At 39.5% G+C, this 18629-nt stretch overlaps 1 protein-coding gene and 1 non-coding gene across 11 annotated transcripts in view; both read right to left on the reverse strand.

The window, feature by feature from the left end:
* Positions 1 to 18629, reverse strand: part of LOC139973558 (uncharacterized) — a 103355-nt gene that overhangs the window by 52183 nt on the left and 32543 nt on the right. For 5 of the 10 annotated variants that reach the window (XM_071980327.1, XM_071980321.1, XM_071980325.1 and 2 more), the window contains one exon: positions 1315 to 1503. The exons of the other annotated variants lie outside the window; for them this stretch is intronic. In XM_071980327.1, the coding sequence (XP_071836428.1) occupies positions 1315 to 1390 (76 nt within the window). In that variant the 5' untranslated portion in view covers positions 1391 to 1503. The remainder of the gene's footprint in view (positions 1 to 1314; positions 1504 to 18629) is intronic. 10 annotated transcript variants of the gene reach the window in all.
* Positions 17331 to 17402, reverse strand: Trnan-auu (transfer RNA asparagine (anticodon AUU)). The gene has a single exon. It is a non-coding gene; the product is annotated as a tRNA-Asn (tRNA).

The raw sequence follows: 18629 nt of genomic DNA on the forward strand, positions 1-18629 counted from the left end.
TTATACAGCTGTGGTTCATTATTGCACGCTGTTCTATAGACTACGAGATGTATGCTCTATATATATATATATTCCAACAACTATTTCATAAATAAGTTTTAACATAGTGGATAAATTTCAGAGAGAGCTTTGGTGAAATTTACGAAGCCCAAGTTTCTCGGGATACAAGTGATCTAAACATGACATAAACAAACATGGAGATGGATATTTGAGGATTTATTGCGGAAGATCGACATTGAATGAAAAATTGTGACACAAACAAAACGTCATTTGCAAGCAACAGAAAGTTAACTTACGCGGCACACGGTTTGGGGCAAGTCTTCAATGCAAGGACATGCAGATATATACGTATGTTATACAACAAATATTGCTACATTTCGAGGATCTTTCAAATGATCTTGACTATTATGAGTTCATATTAGAGAGGTATTTTTTTTCCCATACCAATCCATAGTGATGCCACTGTAGCTTTCTGGCATTTTGAGCCTAGATCCTGATGGGGTGGGTGTTGGGGGGGGGGGTTAAGTGGTTCATTTAGCTCAGTCATTTTGGAAGATCCAGGGACCTAAACGTTGGTGGAATGCTTGGTTAACCTGTTGTGTAGTTAACAGGTTGGCTAGAACAGTGAGGATATACAGTATATATTCAGGATTAGTACATGCTCCAGAGAGAATTAATTGCATTAATATACAGTGCAGCAGACAAGGAAGAATGGCCTCCTACAGTACAGTACAGTACAGTACAGTACAGGTACAGTACAGTTCAGTATAGCACAGTGCAGTACAGTTCAGTACAGTACAGTAAAGTACAGCACACTACAGTACAGTAAAGTACATTAAAGTTCAGTAAAGTTCAGTACAGTACAGCACAGCACAGTACAGCACAGTATAGCACAGTACATTAAAGTTCAGTACAGTACAGTAAAGGGCCTCCTACAGTACTTACTCTTTATGTTAGACAGGAGAGCACAGCAGGGGAAAAAAACAAAAACAAAGATAGTAGTTTTGTGAATTATGTGTGAAATGAAACCAATATGTTAGATCAGAAAGCAGAGGTGTGACAGTTACAGGAAAAGCAACACACCCTCTTCCTCCCCCTCCCCTCCCCCACACCTTCCCTGCGGGCAGAAGGCGGAAAGAGAGAGAGAGGAGTGGAATTGAAAGAATGGAGTCACTTTATGACAAAAGCTTGTTAATTGGTGATTAGAGAAGAAAGCAAAATTCCAAAAAATGGTGTCACAATGTCACTTGCGACAGGTGATTTCTTTTAGTTTCTGTGATGATATACGTATCATGTCATTTTGGTTATTTTTACTTTTGGCTTGGGCGTCACGGTTCTTCTTTTTCCTGAAGGACCTGAATATTCCCCCTCCTTGATTCCGGTCGGTCATGGCCAATGTTTTTTTGTGGTGTTTTTTGTGTTTTGCGAGCAGCGGTGACGAAGTGGGCGCTACGTGGGTACCGACAAAGACGGCAATCTGTTCATGCAAAACTGTGGTATGGCCTATACATCAGAGAAACAGAAAAGTGAACGGGAGAGAGATATATATGGAGAGAAAATCAAATAAATAACAACAAAAAGGAGAATAATGTATTAAAATATAAACAAATAGAAAAGATAAAAATGAGGGAAATTCAAAAGTAGCAAACAACAACAAAAATAAAAGAAAATGTAAATGAAACCAATGGATAAAATGCAGAATAATATAACTGAAAAGAATATATTATAAATAAAAAGAAAAAGAGCAAAGCATTAACTGGAGTAAATTTACATATTGTTCCCAAACATGGTAAATCATGTAAAGCGCATTTGAATATACATATGTTATAGTATTTGCGCTATATAAGGATCCATATTAATAATAATAATCATAATTAATGTGAAAGGAGTAGTTCCACCAAAAAATGGCTTCTTTCATGGCAAAGTTCAATTCACATTAACATTTTGACACGTAATTGCTAATTATGTCGATTTTTTTTTACATTTTTTTTTTTTAGCATCGCAGTGTTTTTGCAGCATCCTTTGCAGCATTCTAAATGACTGAGACATTACAAATGAATAACATATTTTAATAAATTTTGTACCACAACCTTTTTGGGAACAATATGAATGGATGAGAATTTATTTGTAGGTTATTATCCACTCAAGCGCCCACACACAAGTTGTACACTTAAATGTGCATTGTCAATTGGTACAAACTACTGTAGAAATAAGGCAAATACATATTGACTTGGTTTGACTTGCACCGCTTGGTTTTTCATTTTTTTTTTTTCATTTCTACATCTTTAGAACAGTCTATATGGAATGGTAGAATATAGCCTCCACATGTGTGGTTCTGTAGAATTTGCAGCCAAATGCTTTTAAAATATGAATTTAAACCACAATAAAGTAAAAGATGATGAAACCCTTTTACCTTCAATGGCCTTCATTTTTATTTTTTTAAGCATGATTATCTTCAGGTGTACCAGTTATAAATACCAGGTACATAATTATTGAAATATCAGTTGACTTCACCTACTGACCACAAACCAAAGATATAAGTTTTTCCAAATCTGTATTTTCTCCTGAGCTCAAATCTACATTTATGTTGAGATGTGTTTTTTCTTAATATTCAACCTATTACCCTGTATATTGTACAGTACAGATATACATCTATATCTCTTGCAAGAACGATGTTTCAAGTAAACTGTACAATTATCTATTTACGCATCTCTAACACATTAATGTTATGGAATTAATCTAAACATACTGTACATGGGGTTGACAAATCGTCCGAAGTTGCTACTGTACCTCCTAGCATCTGGAATGAATTACTGTACCACTGAAACTCAGATGTTGTGCTTCCCTCACCTTGTTAAAAAGAACTTCTGAAAACTCATCTTATGCATCAAGCATTCATTCAATAAATGTTGGGAAGCGAAGTGGTCTCATGAGAAGGAAGGGCATTGACCGGAGGAGTCGGTCATAGGGTGCGCACAAGGTTACCAGTTCATTCTACAGTAGGCCTGGTAGGGTTGTGGGGAGACAGGTTAGCCCGTCACTCGTAAATATCAATGTTAACCAATACTTCTTTTGTTATTTTTTTTTTTGGGGCTTTCTTTTCTCTCTTTTCTCTGGCGCCTTGAGCACCCTGTTCCATTATAACTCACCATGGTTATTGCTTAATGATGCCGCTTTGGTGCAGTTTCCATTGAATATGTGTAGGTCTGTGACTAAAAATTAATTAATTAAAACAGTCAGATTATAAATTAACACTCAGTTTAACAGCATACTGTACATATACCGTAGACACTGTTGCACAAATGTTGCGTTCTGATAGTAAAACGTGCTATATCAGAGGTTTCTGGAATTCATCAGCTGTTTTCTACATGTATATTAAAGTATCTTTGAATTTAAAATGATTATTTACAATAATGGAAGATTTTTTTTTCATATTAAGATTTGTAGATATTTATATGTATTTTCTTTGGAGTATATATATAAATGCTCTAATTTTTCATATTACTATATTGACAGTGTATCTAGTCTAGGAGATGCAGAAAATATTAAATTACCATTTTATTATTTTTTTATTTCATGCTAGCCGTGCACCAAAATTTTCCTAGAGTTAATAAAACAAATATATAAAACAAATACATACTGTAAGCCAAAAACAGGTCCTCGATAAATTCAATTGACAACGACCAAATTGGATTTTACAAAAGTAAAACTGATTATGATTTATCCTAATTTACTTTCATTCTGATGGAAGCATCTGATAAAAGCATACAGTAGGTCTGATAAATTCATTTTTTGTTTGTTTCATGAGTAGTATGTACTTCAGCATTACCGAAGAAGAGTCTCTAAAAACATAACTGTAACCTTTATAGCACTACACATCTCTACTAAAAGGCTCTTCCAGATTAGAGTGTGACGCTTTTTAATTATGGAGACAATGAAATGAATTTGATTACTTTTCGGGCTCAGAGAGAATGTTGAGTACATTATGATCGATGAAATTGTCATAGCGCACAGTGATAATGATATCTGAGAGAGATTGATACAGGATACTTTAGCAGGATCAGTTTAGCAATTAAAATGGAAAAAAAATAACATGATAGTTTACCGAGGCACTGCACAGAGTGACTGATTAATGAGATGCAAATGAGATGCAACTATTCTGTGATACAAACAACATTTCTCTTGTTCAGCGACTGCTGTATTTTACTCAATGTTGATGCTAAACTAGAACTAAGCTTCTATCATTCTGATGAATTAAATGAAATGTACAAGTGACAAGTACAGCTAACAACAACACAAACATATCCAATGGGATGGGTACAGTAGCCCCTGTCATTGGCCAATCACAAGAAACAACCCATAACAACTGACCATTTATTTGTTATTTTGTTTTGCTCTTTTGGGGAGATTTGGGTGGGATGGGGGAGGGACATTGAGAAGATATGGTGACTGTTTAAGTTGGCTAGTAAAACTAAATTAAAGCCGGTGAAACTACATTATTATAAGTTCAACATGTACTGAGAGATTGAGACCTGTGCCATGGCTTACAGTATATATGTAGTAGCCCTCAGCACAAACCACAGAATGCACAGCCTTACCATAAATGTACACATTTGCAAATTGTAAATTTAAATTGACAATTTCTGTCTTCCATCATTCTGCATGTTCATAATTCCAAGCCCTGTAATTGGTATACTGTACCTTAGGAACCACTATGCAGTTAACACAAAATTCATTCATACTGCTACAAGTATGAATCTATGATCATAAACACAGTATACATGGCAACAGAGATCTGTACCACAATGAATACATGTACATACAGTACTGTACACAACTCTACGTCCACTGACCGCAACTCTGTATCCTTGTTCACACTTGAGAATGTAAGGAGGATCTGACCCTAGAAAGGTCATCAAGATCTTTATGTGGACACTTGGGATCAGTACCTGCGATCCTCATCTCCCTTTTGAGGAGGATCCTGACCCTGCAAGGGCGATCAAGATTGTGGTGCGGACGATCGGGATAGATCAAGGTCTCTCGTTGCTTAACCTTAACAAGTACGCATAAAATGGCTCATAAGTAATATAGAACATAGTCCTCACAGTGAAATGTAAAGAATCATAGTGATCTTTCCGTGATTGTATAATGTCCTCTGTTCGTCGTTGATCCACCCTGCGTTTCAGAGTGTGGAATGCATCCGGGTGCAGCTTTATTACCTATCCGGGATAGAACATCATTTTGATGCTCCTTGTGTTCTCAGATATGAACAAGGCTTTCCAGACGTCACAGTTTATGGACCTTAAGTGAATTAACTGATAACTGAAAGTGTCATTTTAAGGCACAAGATATATGCTAACTACATACTGTACATACAGTGTAGAAGAAGTGTACAGCATTTTGGCTTCATTAACAGACTATAGACTATGTGCACTTAGTGTTATTCATGTATAGCAGCATGCATACGCATAGCACCTATTGTTAGGTTTGAGGACTCTTTAAAGCACAACAACTTTAGCGATATTCCCCAGGCTAAGAGTTAATGTACATAGCTAACGCACCTCCCAGCTTTATTTTTGTCAACTAGTGTGAAAGTACACATTTTCCACCAGTCTGTAAGCTTTACAGTATGTGGTAAAACTAGAAACAGCATTTTATCAAGGCAGGATAAAGTTTTGTTCGTCACTGAAATTATGTGACATTATGAGGCAAAGCTTTAACAGCCCTGACACTTTCAATGTTCTGTGACGTACATTGACTGTGTGCTTTTGACTAGCTGTCAATCTTTAATAAATGTCCATGAAATAAAAGAGTTAAAAATTTACAAGTTGTAAGAGTACATACATGTATAGATCTTCTTTCTGTGAAGCATAGACAAACTACTGTACTGCTCAAGGTCCATGTTTATAAACCATGGGATTGAGAGACAGTGTATGGACACACTGTAAGTACAGTAAGTAGACAATGGATACAAATACAATCACTGTGACATTTTTATGCTTGCATAATAAAATGCTCTTTCGTTTGAAGTTGATCTACCACCTAATCTCGGAGGTATCATGGGGGGGGGGGGTAAACTTGATGGACCCCCGACAGAAAGCAAGATCCAGCTGATACCCCATTGCATTCTCAATTGTGAACAAGGCCCCTCTCAATAATTGTTTGGTGTTTTGTCCAAATTGATTTCCTTTGACTATTAAAGCTATATTCTATACATTGATTACACAAAGGTACAGTAGCTTAAATTCATCCCCCTGTCCAGGCCATGTGATATATGGACATATTATAATTCAAAACCACTCAATCTCCCTAAGAGATCTGGTTTATATTATCACTTCATTACTTTCAATTAATTAGCCACTTGTTATTAAACTGCTTTATCAGGTACAGAGAAATTGGTGTATTCCACTCATATTTAATGTACCTAATTACACGTTAGGAATGATTCCCTTTCACACTTTTATGGTTAAACTTCCAACAATGTTGAGCTATGAATTTGTTATACTTAAAAAAAATATATATTTTTAGAAACAGGGGTGTTTTCTGAAGTTCCTCTTGAAAACAATGAAAGTGATACCATCAGATAGAAAGTTTAACACAATGTGCAACATTAAAGCATTAGATAGGAATGGCCACAACAGACTGGATAAAATGCAGTATAGAAACTATCAAATTGGTCATGAATTAATTGACCCCTGAAGTGATAAATAGGGGGGGGGAGGATGAGGGTGAGGAAGAGGAAGAGGGGAGGAAAATGGGAGAGGGGGTTAGGGGGAGTTCTAAATGTTATCACTTTCTATAAGCTAGGTATACTGAACATTTGTACATTAACTTACATTCACTCCTACAAAACTCACAAGTGGCTGTTGCCAAGCATAGACAATGTCTCGGCAAAGCTTAATCCCAGCTACTATACAGTAGCTGCCTTTAAATTAAGGGAAGTCAGAGCAGATGAATCAGATCAATTATGGTACATGGAGTAAACATCCCTTGGCAAAATGATGACCAAAATTTCTGAGAAAGCAAACTTTCAACCTGAAGTATAGAAACCATAGACTGCGGGCAACTACGTTAACCTCATTTAGCAATGCTACAGTAGCATCGAAACCAGTGTTAATGTTATTAATATTGTGGCGTTTATGGGCCATTGAAACAAAAACTATGCCTAATATGTGTTCAAGATATGCACATGCCGGGAACAGCAAACGTCGTTATCTAAAACAAAGCCATCGTTTAAAGGGCTGGATCACACACATTTCCTGATGAATGAATACCGAACCATTATATCTTTCTCTATAAGTAATTTTATGATATGTGACTATGATGGAAACACAATGCAATTCCTCTATACAGTGTACAGTATATATCTCAAATATATATTGTACAGTTAACTTAACTACATTAATTTGTTAAGTAGCCCATAAATTTATCGATATCCATTATGTATATACCCCAAACTTGATTTTGGTAACATCAATTTCACACTTAATGTCATACTTAATACCTGTCTCCAATATACTGTACATTTATGCACTCCTATCTACCTAGCTTATATCAAGTGGTAATATTTTTGAACAGCGCCCCAATGACCTGTTACCAAAAAATAAGGGGGAGGGGGAGGGGGAGGTGGAGGTGGAGGGATGCAATGACAATTCAAGTCACATGATGCATAAAGAGTGCCTTGTAGTCTTTTACCTGGTCTTAGCAATCCACTTGGGAAAATACTAATCATAATAATACCAAAAATAAGGCGCCAATTAAGCAAAAGTTACAAGTCAAAAGTGCCGTACATGGTACATGCACAATTTACAACAAATGAACGATCTCCTTTAATGGATAACTCTTGATAAACACTGCACGAACACTGAATTTCAAATTTACATACATAACGTAATCCTCCACTTAACTTGACCTTGTTAAACATGATGTTCATCAAAGTAAAGTGACTATAACTCAAAATAAATCTCTGAAAGTGGGTCTTGCTTTCTAATTTATATGCTAGGTGCCACTTTAGTGAATATATTGAAGATACTCAATGATCACATTCATCAGTATTGTCAGCTACATGTTAGTGTGGTGAAACAGTTTAAAGGGACTATATTAAAGTATTTAACCAAATAGAACCAACACTCTGTCCTTCCTATATAGTGAACTGGTAACCTCTTCAACATTGCACTCTGAAATGACTGGTCTTTGAGTCTGAGATGAAATGCAGACTTAATTCTGTTACACGAAAAAACCAAACCTCTAGGCACTTTGGGTGGTAGTATTCTGAACCAAAAATAAACTTCTAGGTACTTTGGGTGGTAGAATTCTGAACCAAAAAACCTAACGTTCTGATGACCATGTAAATAAATGTTCCAAAACTGCCATTTAACCAACATTGTAAAGCTTCATGTTTCTTTAAAAAGCTTTCTAGAAAATTCATTACTATCTTAATATCCCTGTAAGAGGGTTACTAAGTATTGTATTCACTTAATGTCACAGTATACCGAAGCAAAGGTATAATCTAGACACTTTATTATGAGCCCTTCATCTTCACAGCTTGCACTAGGGCACTGAAAGAGGTAATAATAACACCTTTCACCCTTGCTTAAAAGCTTTAGCATTATGAAGGCAAATCCCTGAATAGAAATCATGTAATGGAGTCTATTCAACTGTACTACAGTATATTTTACAATATTTCCACTTGTATGACTTTTGTATATATGTAAACAGGCTCCATTTCCTGTTTATAGTCAGTAAGCTGCTGGCTTCACATTTTATCCTTTTACTTAAAATATTCCATCAGAACAGAAGTTCATTGTCTCTTCTGCCAGTTTTTGTACATAAATTTAGTGTCCATTAGCATGTGGGTTGCCTCTTTACTACAGGACTCCCTTGTTCTTAGAAAAGTTGGCACCAGCATTGCTGTGGTCAGAGTTTTTCTGGTAGCAACTCCAATCAGGAGATCTTTTAAGGATGGTTTAGAGAAAGTTACTTTACTGATTGGGTACTGTATCCTTACTCCAATTTGGCCCCTCCCTTTACTTAGACAAAGAAAATGCTGGGTATGCCATGTGGCTCCAGAGCACCTTAACCCCCCAAGCCATGAGGACATAGGATTTAGTATTGTAGGAGAATTAGATACAAAGTTAAAGTTTTTATATCATATACCTGAATCTGTTCTGCGGAATGAATTTCAATTTTATACATTCAAGAAGCCTACTGTAACTGTAAAATATAAATTAATTGTTAACCTCATCGTTCCTGATACTGATCACCATTGAAATCCCCCAGAAGCCTAGCTCTCGGCTATTACAGGAACTGTGCTATTCACTTTCCGTTGCCATCTCATGGAAGGATCTTTAACCATTCTTGTTGGAGAACACTAACTTTACTTTGCTTTTATTTACGGCCCGCCATTGATGTCCCTTTGGAACTTTGTTTAATATACCGTGCCTGGATTCTATTCCATTTTCCTGGATTCTATTCTATCTCGCCTGGATTCAACTCTACCTTGACAGCCTGCAGAACAATCTATTTCCCTTCGGTCGACCCTTTGGACTTTAATTCATATTACATTCTGTGCCTTTATATTGTCTAAGGATTTGTTGTGTTGTGTGTGTGTGTGTATGCAAAGTGGCCACCAGTGAGCAACCAAACTGTAAGTTAAATCATTCCTTTATTTTTCATTAGACTGGACCCCGCATTTCAATACTCTCCTACCCAAGTAAGAATAACTTTTTCCAATTTTCATATTCATATTTCATATATTGGACTCTTCAGTTACATATATGAGTCTCACTGTTATATCTATTGTTTCAATACAATTCTCTCTATAGTATATACTTAGCCAGCTACACACTGTTTCTTTGTCATTTTTGAAGTGTTCATCTGTCTTCATACTGGTGAGACACTAGTTATTAAACCTCTAGTCAACCCAAAGGGAGTAACATCCCTTACATATTTTTGGTAGTACGAGTGGGGTCTTCGAGGTTTTGAGGGTGAATCTAAGTTCAGAATCCTTCTCAGTTCTGCAGTGTGTGGCTGACTAAGTGGTGTATTTGACCTTATAGAATCCAGGGTCAACTAAGTTATTCAAGTTGGTTTCACTGGCAGTATTTTTATTGCTATTCTCTCAGTAATTTCTTGGAATTTCAGTCTCAGTATATCTTGTGGTATTTCAGGTGTATCATTGACAGGCAGACATTTTAAAGTGTGTATTCATTGTTAGCAGTGTCATTAGAATTACAGTACTTCTCTTCCTTACTGCATTATTGTATTAAGCCTGATAGAGCTGACAGTTCCAGGTTATACTCCAACCATGTCTCTCCCAAGTAATAATGTGTCTCCTCAACCAGACTCTGCCCAATCAGGTGGCTCTCCATTTCCCCCTATTGCTTATGCATACATCCCCATAGATCATAGAATACCGATATTTGTAGGCACTCCCACCAGTGCTAACGACCCTACAATTAGTGACTGGGCATCAAGTTTACGAGTGGCTCTAAAGGCTTGGAAGACCCCATTAGATCAACAAGTAGAGCTAACTTTAAGATATTTGGGTGGGGTAGCCAAGAGAGAGGTTCTGGTGTTGGAACCAGGCCAAAGGTCGTCAGTAGAACAGATCATTACCTACTTAAAAAATATATATGGGGACAAAACACCACGAGTCACCCTCATGGGACAGTTCTATGCCAGGCAGCAGCGGCATGGAGAAAAAATTAGACAGTATGCCCTACACCTCCAGGAATTACTACAAAGGGTAGAAACAAATTACCCTGGAACGCTGCTTGGCAAGGATAAGGTCTTAAGAGATAGATTTGTGGAGGGCTTGGTGAGCCACGCCCTGAAGACAGACCTGAGGAAGGAATTAAGGAAGAAAGCAGGGTTGACGTTCTCCGAAATCCGGGATGAGGCCCTCCAATTAGAAGGGGAAATGGGGGCAGAGATGAATGCCACAAATGTAGACGTAATAAGGGCTACCAATCAACAGGTCCAAGGACAGCCGTCCGAGCTGCAAAAATGGCAGCAGACAATGGAGGCTGCCTTCCTAACCATGCAAAAACAGATGAGCGAGCTGCAAGCTACCCTCACCCAGCCTCGCTCATGGCAAAACAGGGGTACGACATATGGCCCACGCCCCACCGACCGCTTCACTAATGATGGGAAGCCCATATGCAGAATCTGCCACTTTCCAGGGCATATTGGTCGCAACTGCAGGCAAGGAAGGACAGAAACAGGGAGAGTTCCTCGAGCCCCTGCCAGTGGGCAACATCAAGGTACTGGGTCCCCAAACTAGTCTGGTCCACTGTTGGGAGCCAAACAGTGGATAAGGACCATATAGACCCAGGCTCAAACCAAAGACTACAAACAGAACAGTCCAGAATAGTAGGTGACTACATGCTCCTTGATATAGCCATTGAAGGTATCCCTGCCACTTCATTAATCGACACTGGTTCGCAAGTCACCACTCTCTCAGAGAAATTTTTCAAACAACATCTGATGGACCAAGGAGTAACTGTGGGCCCCATAACCTGGCTAAAGCTAACTGCAGCTAATGGATTAGATGTACCCTTCTCTGGTTGTGTGGAGGTGAATCTGAATATTTCTGGCATTACCATCCACACCGTAGCACTCTTGGTCCCCAGGGAACCTCTCCCCGGTGTTCCATGTCTCATGGGAATGAATACCATTCGGCAATGTAATAGAGAGCTGTTTCAAAGCCAAGATCCTGCTTTCCAACAACAGTTTGTTGAGAACCCCCGACATGCAGTGCTGCTTCAAGTAATAAAACAAGTGAGGGAGGATGTCGATCGAGATCCAGAGGGCAGAGTAGGAAAGGTTGTTGTACCTAGGGGTAGGAGTGTAGTAGTAAAGGCCCGCAGTGAGACGCTAGTGGAGGGATTTTGTATATTAGATGAAGAAATTACCTGCGACCGAATACTGTTAGAGTCACCTCCAGATCAGCAAAACCACTTACCGAAAGGCCTGTGGGTAGCTAAATCTCTGAGTCGTATAGATAACCATACGACCCAGGTCAGGATTATGAATACGGGGACTGAAGATATCTACTTGCGGAAGGGCACCCCGTTGGGATTTCTGTACAAGGTGAATATGCTGCCGTCCGGGCCCACTCTAGACCTACAACAGACGGGACCAAACACTCTCCAGGTGGGAATTATGGAACAGCAGGCTACCCTGTCAGAAGATATCCCCCCTGAAAGTGACTTTTTGTCTAAAGTACATGTTGAAGCAGAAAACCTTACTTCAGACCAGCAGAACAAACTACAGCAGTTTCTGTACAAACACCAGGATGTGTTTTCTAAACATGACAACGACTACGGTTGTACCACTACTGTCACCCATACTATTCCCACAGGAGATGAAGCCCCCGCCCGAGAAAGACACAGAATGATCCCCCCAAAATTATACCAAGAGGTAAAATCACAGCTACAAGCCATGCTGGAGAACGGTGTAGTTCGTGAGAGCTACAGCCCATGGGCAGCACCAATAGTCCTTGTGAAAAAGAAAGATGGATCTCTTCGTTTCTGTGTAGACTATCGTCGCCTCAACGACAAAACTCGAAAAGATGCCTACCCCCTCCCAAGAATTGAGGAATCCCTGAACGCTCTGGGTAAGGCCAAATTATTTTCGACACTTGACCTGGCTAGTGGCTACTGGCAAGTGGCAATGAATCCCGACGACAGATCCAAGACGGCCTTTACCACGCCCATGGGATTGTACGAATTTAACCGCATGCCCTTCGGGTTGTGCAATGCACCAGCAACATTCCAGAGGTTAATGGAGGGTTGTCTTGGGGATCTCAATTACGAATCCGTCTTGCTGTATTTAGATGATATTATAGTATTTTCACCAGATTTCGATTCACATCTTGATCGACTAGGGGTTGTTCTAAGAAGACTACATCAACATGGTTTAAAGGCCAAACCTTCCAAGTGCCATCTTTTCCAGTCTTCGGTAAATTACTTAGGGCATATTGTCTCAGCAGAGGGGATTGGGACAGACCCTGACAAATGTAAGGCAGTAAAGGAATGGCCCACCCCAACTACAGTCAAGGATGTTAGGTGCTTTCTGGGCCTAGCTGGTTTCTACCGTCGGTTTATCAAAGACTTTTCGAAGATAGCAACACCCTTGTATCAATTGACTAGGGTACCAAAGAAGGGTGCCCCGAAAGCTCCCACACAGCAATTTGAGTGGACACCATCCTGCGAAGCAGCGTTTCAAACTATCAAGGCCCATCTCTTATCGCCACCAATTCTGGCTTATGCCGACCATAACCTGCCCTTCATATTATATACAGACGCTAGCAATATGGGATTAGGGGCAGTCTTAACCCAACTCCAAGAAGGACAAGAAAGAGTTATTGCTTATGCTAGTCGTAGTCTACGGGACTCAGAGAAGAACGACCAGAATTACAGTGCCTTTAAGCTTGAATTCTTGGCCGTAACCTGGGCTGTTACACAGAAGTTTAAAGACTACCTTTTGGGCTCAGAATTCACAATCTACACAGATCACAACCCTCTGGTATACCTATCTACTGCAAACCTGGGTGCTGTAGAGCAACGCTGGGCAGCTAGATTAGCAAACTATAAATTCACGGTAGTTTACAAGCCTGGAAAGCTGAACACGAATGCTGATGCATTATCCAGAATGCCTGGTCAACCAACAACACCTGCAGACGGAAATTATGACAGTGACGGTGATGTTTATCCATCCTTCCATCTGCAGCAGAATGCCACCACATTGCCTTCCTCCACTGAGCAAGGGAAGTGGGGCATGGATACTCTACCAGGCCACTCCATACAGGAGCTGAGGGAACAACAGCATTCTGATCAAGACATCCATGAAATCATTGATCACTTAAAATTACCTGAACGACCACCCCTAGAAGGAAAGTCCGAAACCTTGAGATTGCTACTAATGCAATGGAATGCACTTAAGATTGTGGATGGCTGTCTGTATAGGGTGATATCAAATGGGCCCCAGCTGGAATCCTTGAGACAATTTGTTGTACCCAAGGGCATGAGGAGAGAAATTCTTCAAAACTTGCATGACCAAGCCGGTCACTTTGGGATAGCTCGGACCCTTGCAATGATAAAACAGAGATTTTACTGGCCCAACCAAGAGCGCGATGTGAAGCAACACTGTGAGAATTGTACCCGTTGCAGTCTGACGAAGCCACCCACCAACAATGTCAGAGCCCCACTAAAGAGTATTCGAACCTCCGCCCCTCTCGAGCTTGTTGCAGTAGATTTTCTAAAGCTGGACCGATCATCTGATGGTTATGAGAATGTCCTGGTGATAACGGACCACTTCTCAAAATTTTCCCAAGCTATACCAACCAGAGACCAAACTGCGGTCACCACTGCAAGGGCCCTATGGCAACACTTTTTCATAAGGTACGGATGTCCTGCCCGAATACTATCAGATCAGGGAGCCAACTTTGAATCCGGTCTCATCTCTGAGCTTTGTCAGTTGTATAATGTACAAAAGAGCAGAACCACGCCCTACCATCCACAAGGGAATGGTCAGTGTGAGCGGTTTAACCGTACACTCCTTAACATGATAAGGTCGTTAAGTGACGAGCAAAAGAAATATTGGCCAGCCTTCCTGCCTGAACTAACATACCTGTACAACAACACACCCCATTCCTCCACTGGCTACGCTCCCTTTTATCTGATGTTTGGCCGCCATGGCAGACTGCCAATTGATTTAATAGTAAAAACAGATGACCATCAGGAGACAGAAATTTCTACAGACTGGGTACAGAACCACTGGCAAAGACTGCACCAGGCACATAGGCAAGCAGAGGCAGAGTGTCAACGAGCTGCTGACAAGCAGAAGAAATATTATGACCGTAAGGCGAGAACGATGCCCCTGTCCAGAGGAGAAAGAGTTCTCATTAAGAAGAGGAACAGAAGAGGTCTTCGTAAGACTGATGACTTCTGGCAAGCAGTACCCCATATAGTAGTTGACCAACCAAACCCAGATATACCAGTTTACAAGGTGAAACCAGAACATGGTGACGGTAAAGATAAAATGCTGCATCGTAACGCCCTGAAACCCTGCATGGTTACTATCGATTACGACACCTGGGAAGAACCCAACGAACAGTTGGACGATCACGGAACGAGACAGGCAGCCCTTGGTGTCTACCCGGCTGATGTGACCCCAGTGATCCAGCTTCCTGTAATCCAGTCCCAACCCTCTTCATTACAAACTAACCCACCTACAGTAGAACAAAGTATGCCAGTTTTGCCAAACAGACCTGAGAGAGAACTCGAGAACAGTGCTATTGCCCGAGAGAACACCACGTCAGAACCACCAGTTACCTCTCCCTTGTGTTCTCCTGTCCCAAGTATTGCCCCTCAAACAGAGAGACATTCCCCACCTATTTTAAGACGTTCTATAAGAATTCGAGGGATTCCCCCTGAGGAACCCCAGGGCATTCAAATTATTCAGTGCCCTGAGTTACAGCCAGTTGTTATAACTATGTCATGGTTGGAGGCCGGCCTTGAGACTGCCAGGTCTACAGATTATTTTAAGCATTTACTAAGGTAATCATAAGTTTGAGGAATGTTTATTAGTTTCATTTTCAGTTTATCCGCTGGGATAGGTGAAGTGCTAGATGGACTTGATGTCCTATGTACAAGTCTGTTATGTTTTTATTTTTGCTTTGGTTATCAATAACAAAGTATCTTAGCTATATTCTAAGAACGGACGCACAGTCTATGTATTGCCAATTAGGAAGCTTCAGACAGGAGCAAGGTATCAAGCATATTTCTATTCGTATTTGTATTTTTCGCCTGGACAAGATTTCGAGTTGAAATTCTTTAGATCTGCGTTATGTGTTGTATTGCTGTTGTAATTTTAAGGTTTTTATATGTTTCTTTTCTTTTTTTTCTTGCATAGTGTATCTCTGTAGTGTCACAAGTTTTTAGTTGGCAGTGTAAGCCAACTCAAAGCAGGGTGGGATGTAAACAGGCTCCATTTCCTGTTTATAGTCAGTAAGCTGCTGGCTTCACATTTTATCCTTTTACTTAAAATATTCCATCAGAACAGAAGTTCATTGTCTCTTCTGCCAGTTTTTGTACATAAATTTAGTGTCCATTAGCATGTGGGTTGCCTCTTTACTACAGGACTCCCTTGTTCTTAGAAAAGTTGGCACCAGCATTGCTGTGGTCAGAGTTTTTCTGGTAGCAACTCCAATCAGGAGATCTTTTAAGGATGGTTTAGAGAAAGTTACTTTACTGATTGGGTACTGTATCCTTACTCCAATTTGGCCCCTCCCTTTACTTAGACAAAGAAAATGCTGGGTATGCCATGTGGCTCCAGAGCACCTTAACCCCCCAAGCCATGAGGACATAGGATTTAGTATTGTAGGAGAATTAGATACAAAGTTAAAGTTTTTATATCATATACCTGAATCTGTTCTGCGGAATGAATTTCAATTTTATACATTCAAGAAGCCTACTGTAACTGTAAAATATAAATTAATTGTTAACCTCATCGTTCCTGATACTGATCACCATTGAAATCCCCCAGAAGCCTAGCTCTCGGCTATTACAGGAACTGTGCTATTCACTTTCCGTTGCCATCTCATGGAAGGATCTTTAACCATTCTTGTTGGAGAACACTAACTTTACTTTGCTTTTATTTACGGCCCGCCATTGATGTCCCTTTGGAACTTTGTTTAATATACCGTGCCTGGATTCTATTCCATTTTCCTGGATTCTATTCTATCTCGCCTGGATTCAACTCTACCTTGACAGCCTGCAGAACAATCTATTTCCCTTCGGTCGACCCTTTGGACTTTAATTCATATTACATTCTGTGCCTTTATATTGTCTAAGGATTTGTTGTGTTGTGTGTGTGTGTGTATGCAAAGTGGCCACCAGTGAGCAACCAAACTGTAAGTTAAATCATTCCTTTATTTTTCATTAGACTGGACCCCGCATTTCAATACTCTCCTACCCAAGTAAGAATAACTTTTTCCAATTTTCATATTCATATTTCATATATTGGACTCTTCAGTTACATATATGAGTCTCACTGTTATATCTATTGTTTCAATACAATTCTCTCTATAGTATATACTTAGCCAGCTACACACTGTTTCTTTGTCATTTTTGAAGTGTTCATCTGTCTTCATACTGGTGAGACACTAGTTATTAAACCTCTAGTCAACCCAAAGGGAGTAACATCCCTTACATATAGACATTCCTACAGCAGGAATATTACAGCTATGAAAAGGTTTAAGGTCAAAGCAATGTATAATTGAAATCGTAAAGAGTTGGAAAATCAAGAACAGTGAAAAAACTTCCAGCCTCCACCAGGATTCGAACCCGGGCCTCCCGCTTAATATGCGGACACCCTAACCACTAAGCCATGGACGCTGATTGTATGTCCAGAAACCGGTAAGGAAGGTCGTAATTCCACTACATAGGCGTTTGTCACCTGTATCGAACAATACTAGTTCTGTTTTTGGTGACATATTTTGCCTTACTCTAGATATCAAACATGATACTAACCAACTCGAAATCATTTGTGATTGATAATACATTTAATGTACAGTATTGATAATTGATATCTTTTAATGCTACTTCTCTACAGTGCTGTGTTCATGATAAGCTCAAGCATGCAGACAAGTGCATGGAAATGAGCGCTGTAGGGCTGTATTAATTGAACACATGACAAACACACTATAAACCTTGGTTAACATTATCTCACAGAGCAAACATATGACACGTTCAGTTAAGAACTTACATATAACCACTTATATAAGCAAGAGGTTTGAGGAAAAGGGAAAATTTGGTTGGTTCTTGAAATCAGTCAAGACCAGGAGACTAGTCATGGAACGGAGATGATGTCACAGATGTACTGTATTCTTTACTTTAATGTGTACATAGAGGATTTCATAGCTCTGCATTACTACTATATACAGAACATTAACCAAGAACTCAACATCTCAGATTTGATTGAGGAATATCGAAATACATCAGTAAAAGCAAAACAAGACATTTACTCGATCCAAGCGAAGCTTCCTGTCCAGATCAATTATCAAAGAAACTTAATTAGACATACATGTGCTTAATTGTAATCATAGTCATGTGTATAATGTATTAATAGTTGCACAGTCTAAACAAACTGTTTTGTAAACTAGTATTAATTATATGGAGTTAGCAAGCTTGGAATAATCTCTCACTTTTCAAAGTTTTCGTCATGATTTGAATGCATCTAGCCTAGTTTTGTCAAGCATGCCAGTATAACTGTATTGGATTTCAATATATACAGTACTAATATAATATGCTTCAAACCGTGCAATGTCAGTAAGTGACATCTGAAACTAAAGAATCCTGCATTTAACATACAATATCATACTGACATACAGTAATCACATAACATCTTACATTGGATATCATTTCAGACACTGAAATGTGACAATGGTAATTAAAGTCAGTGGGGAAATAAACAGCTTACTGTACCATCATCAATCCTACACGTAATTCTATTTGAACCAGGCCCGCCCCCCCCACCCTTCCCCAGCCCCCTCCTCCCTTCAAATGCCGACTGGCAACCTCACCCATTATGCAATGTCTACTGACATATAATACGTCCACTTG

The sequence above is a fragment of the Apostichopus japonicus genome, chromosome 9, assembly GCF_037975245.1.
Source record: "Apostichopus japonicus isolate 1M-3 chromosome 9, ASM3797524v1, whole genome shotgun sequence".
NCBI lineage: Eukaryota > Metazoa > Echinodermata > Holothuroidea > Aspidochirotida > Stichopodidae > Apostichopus > Apostichopus japonicus.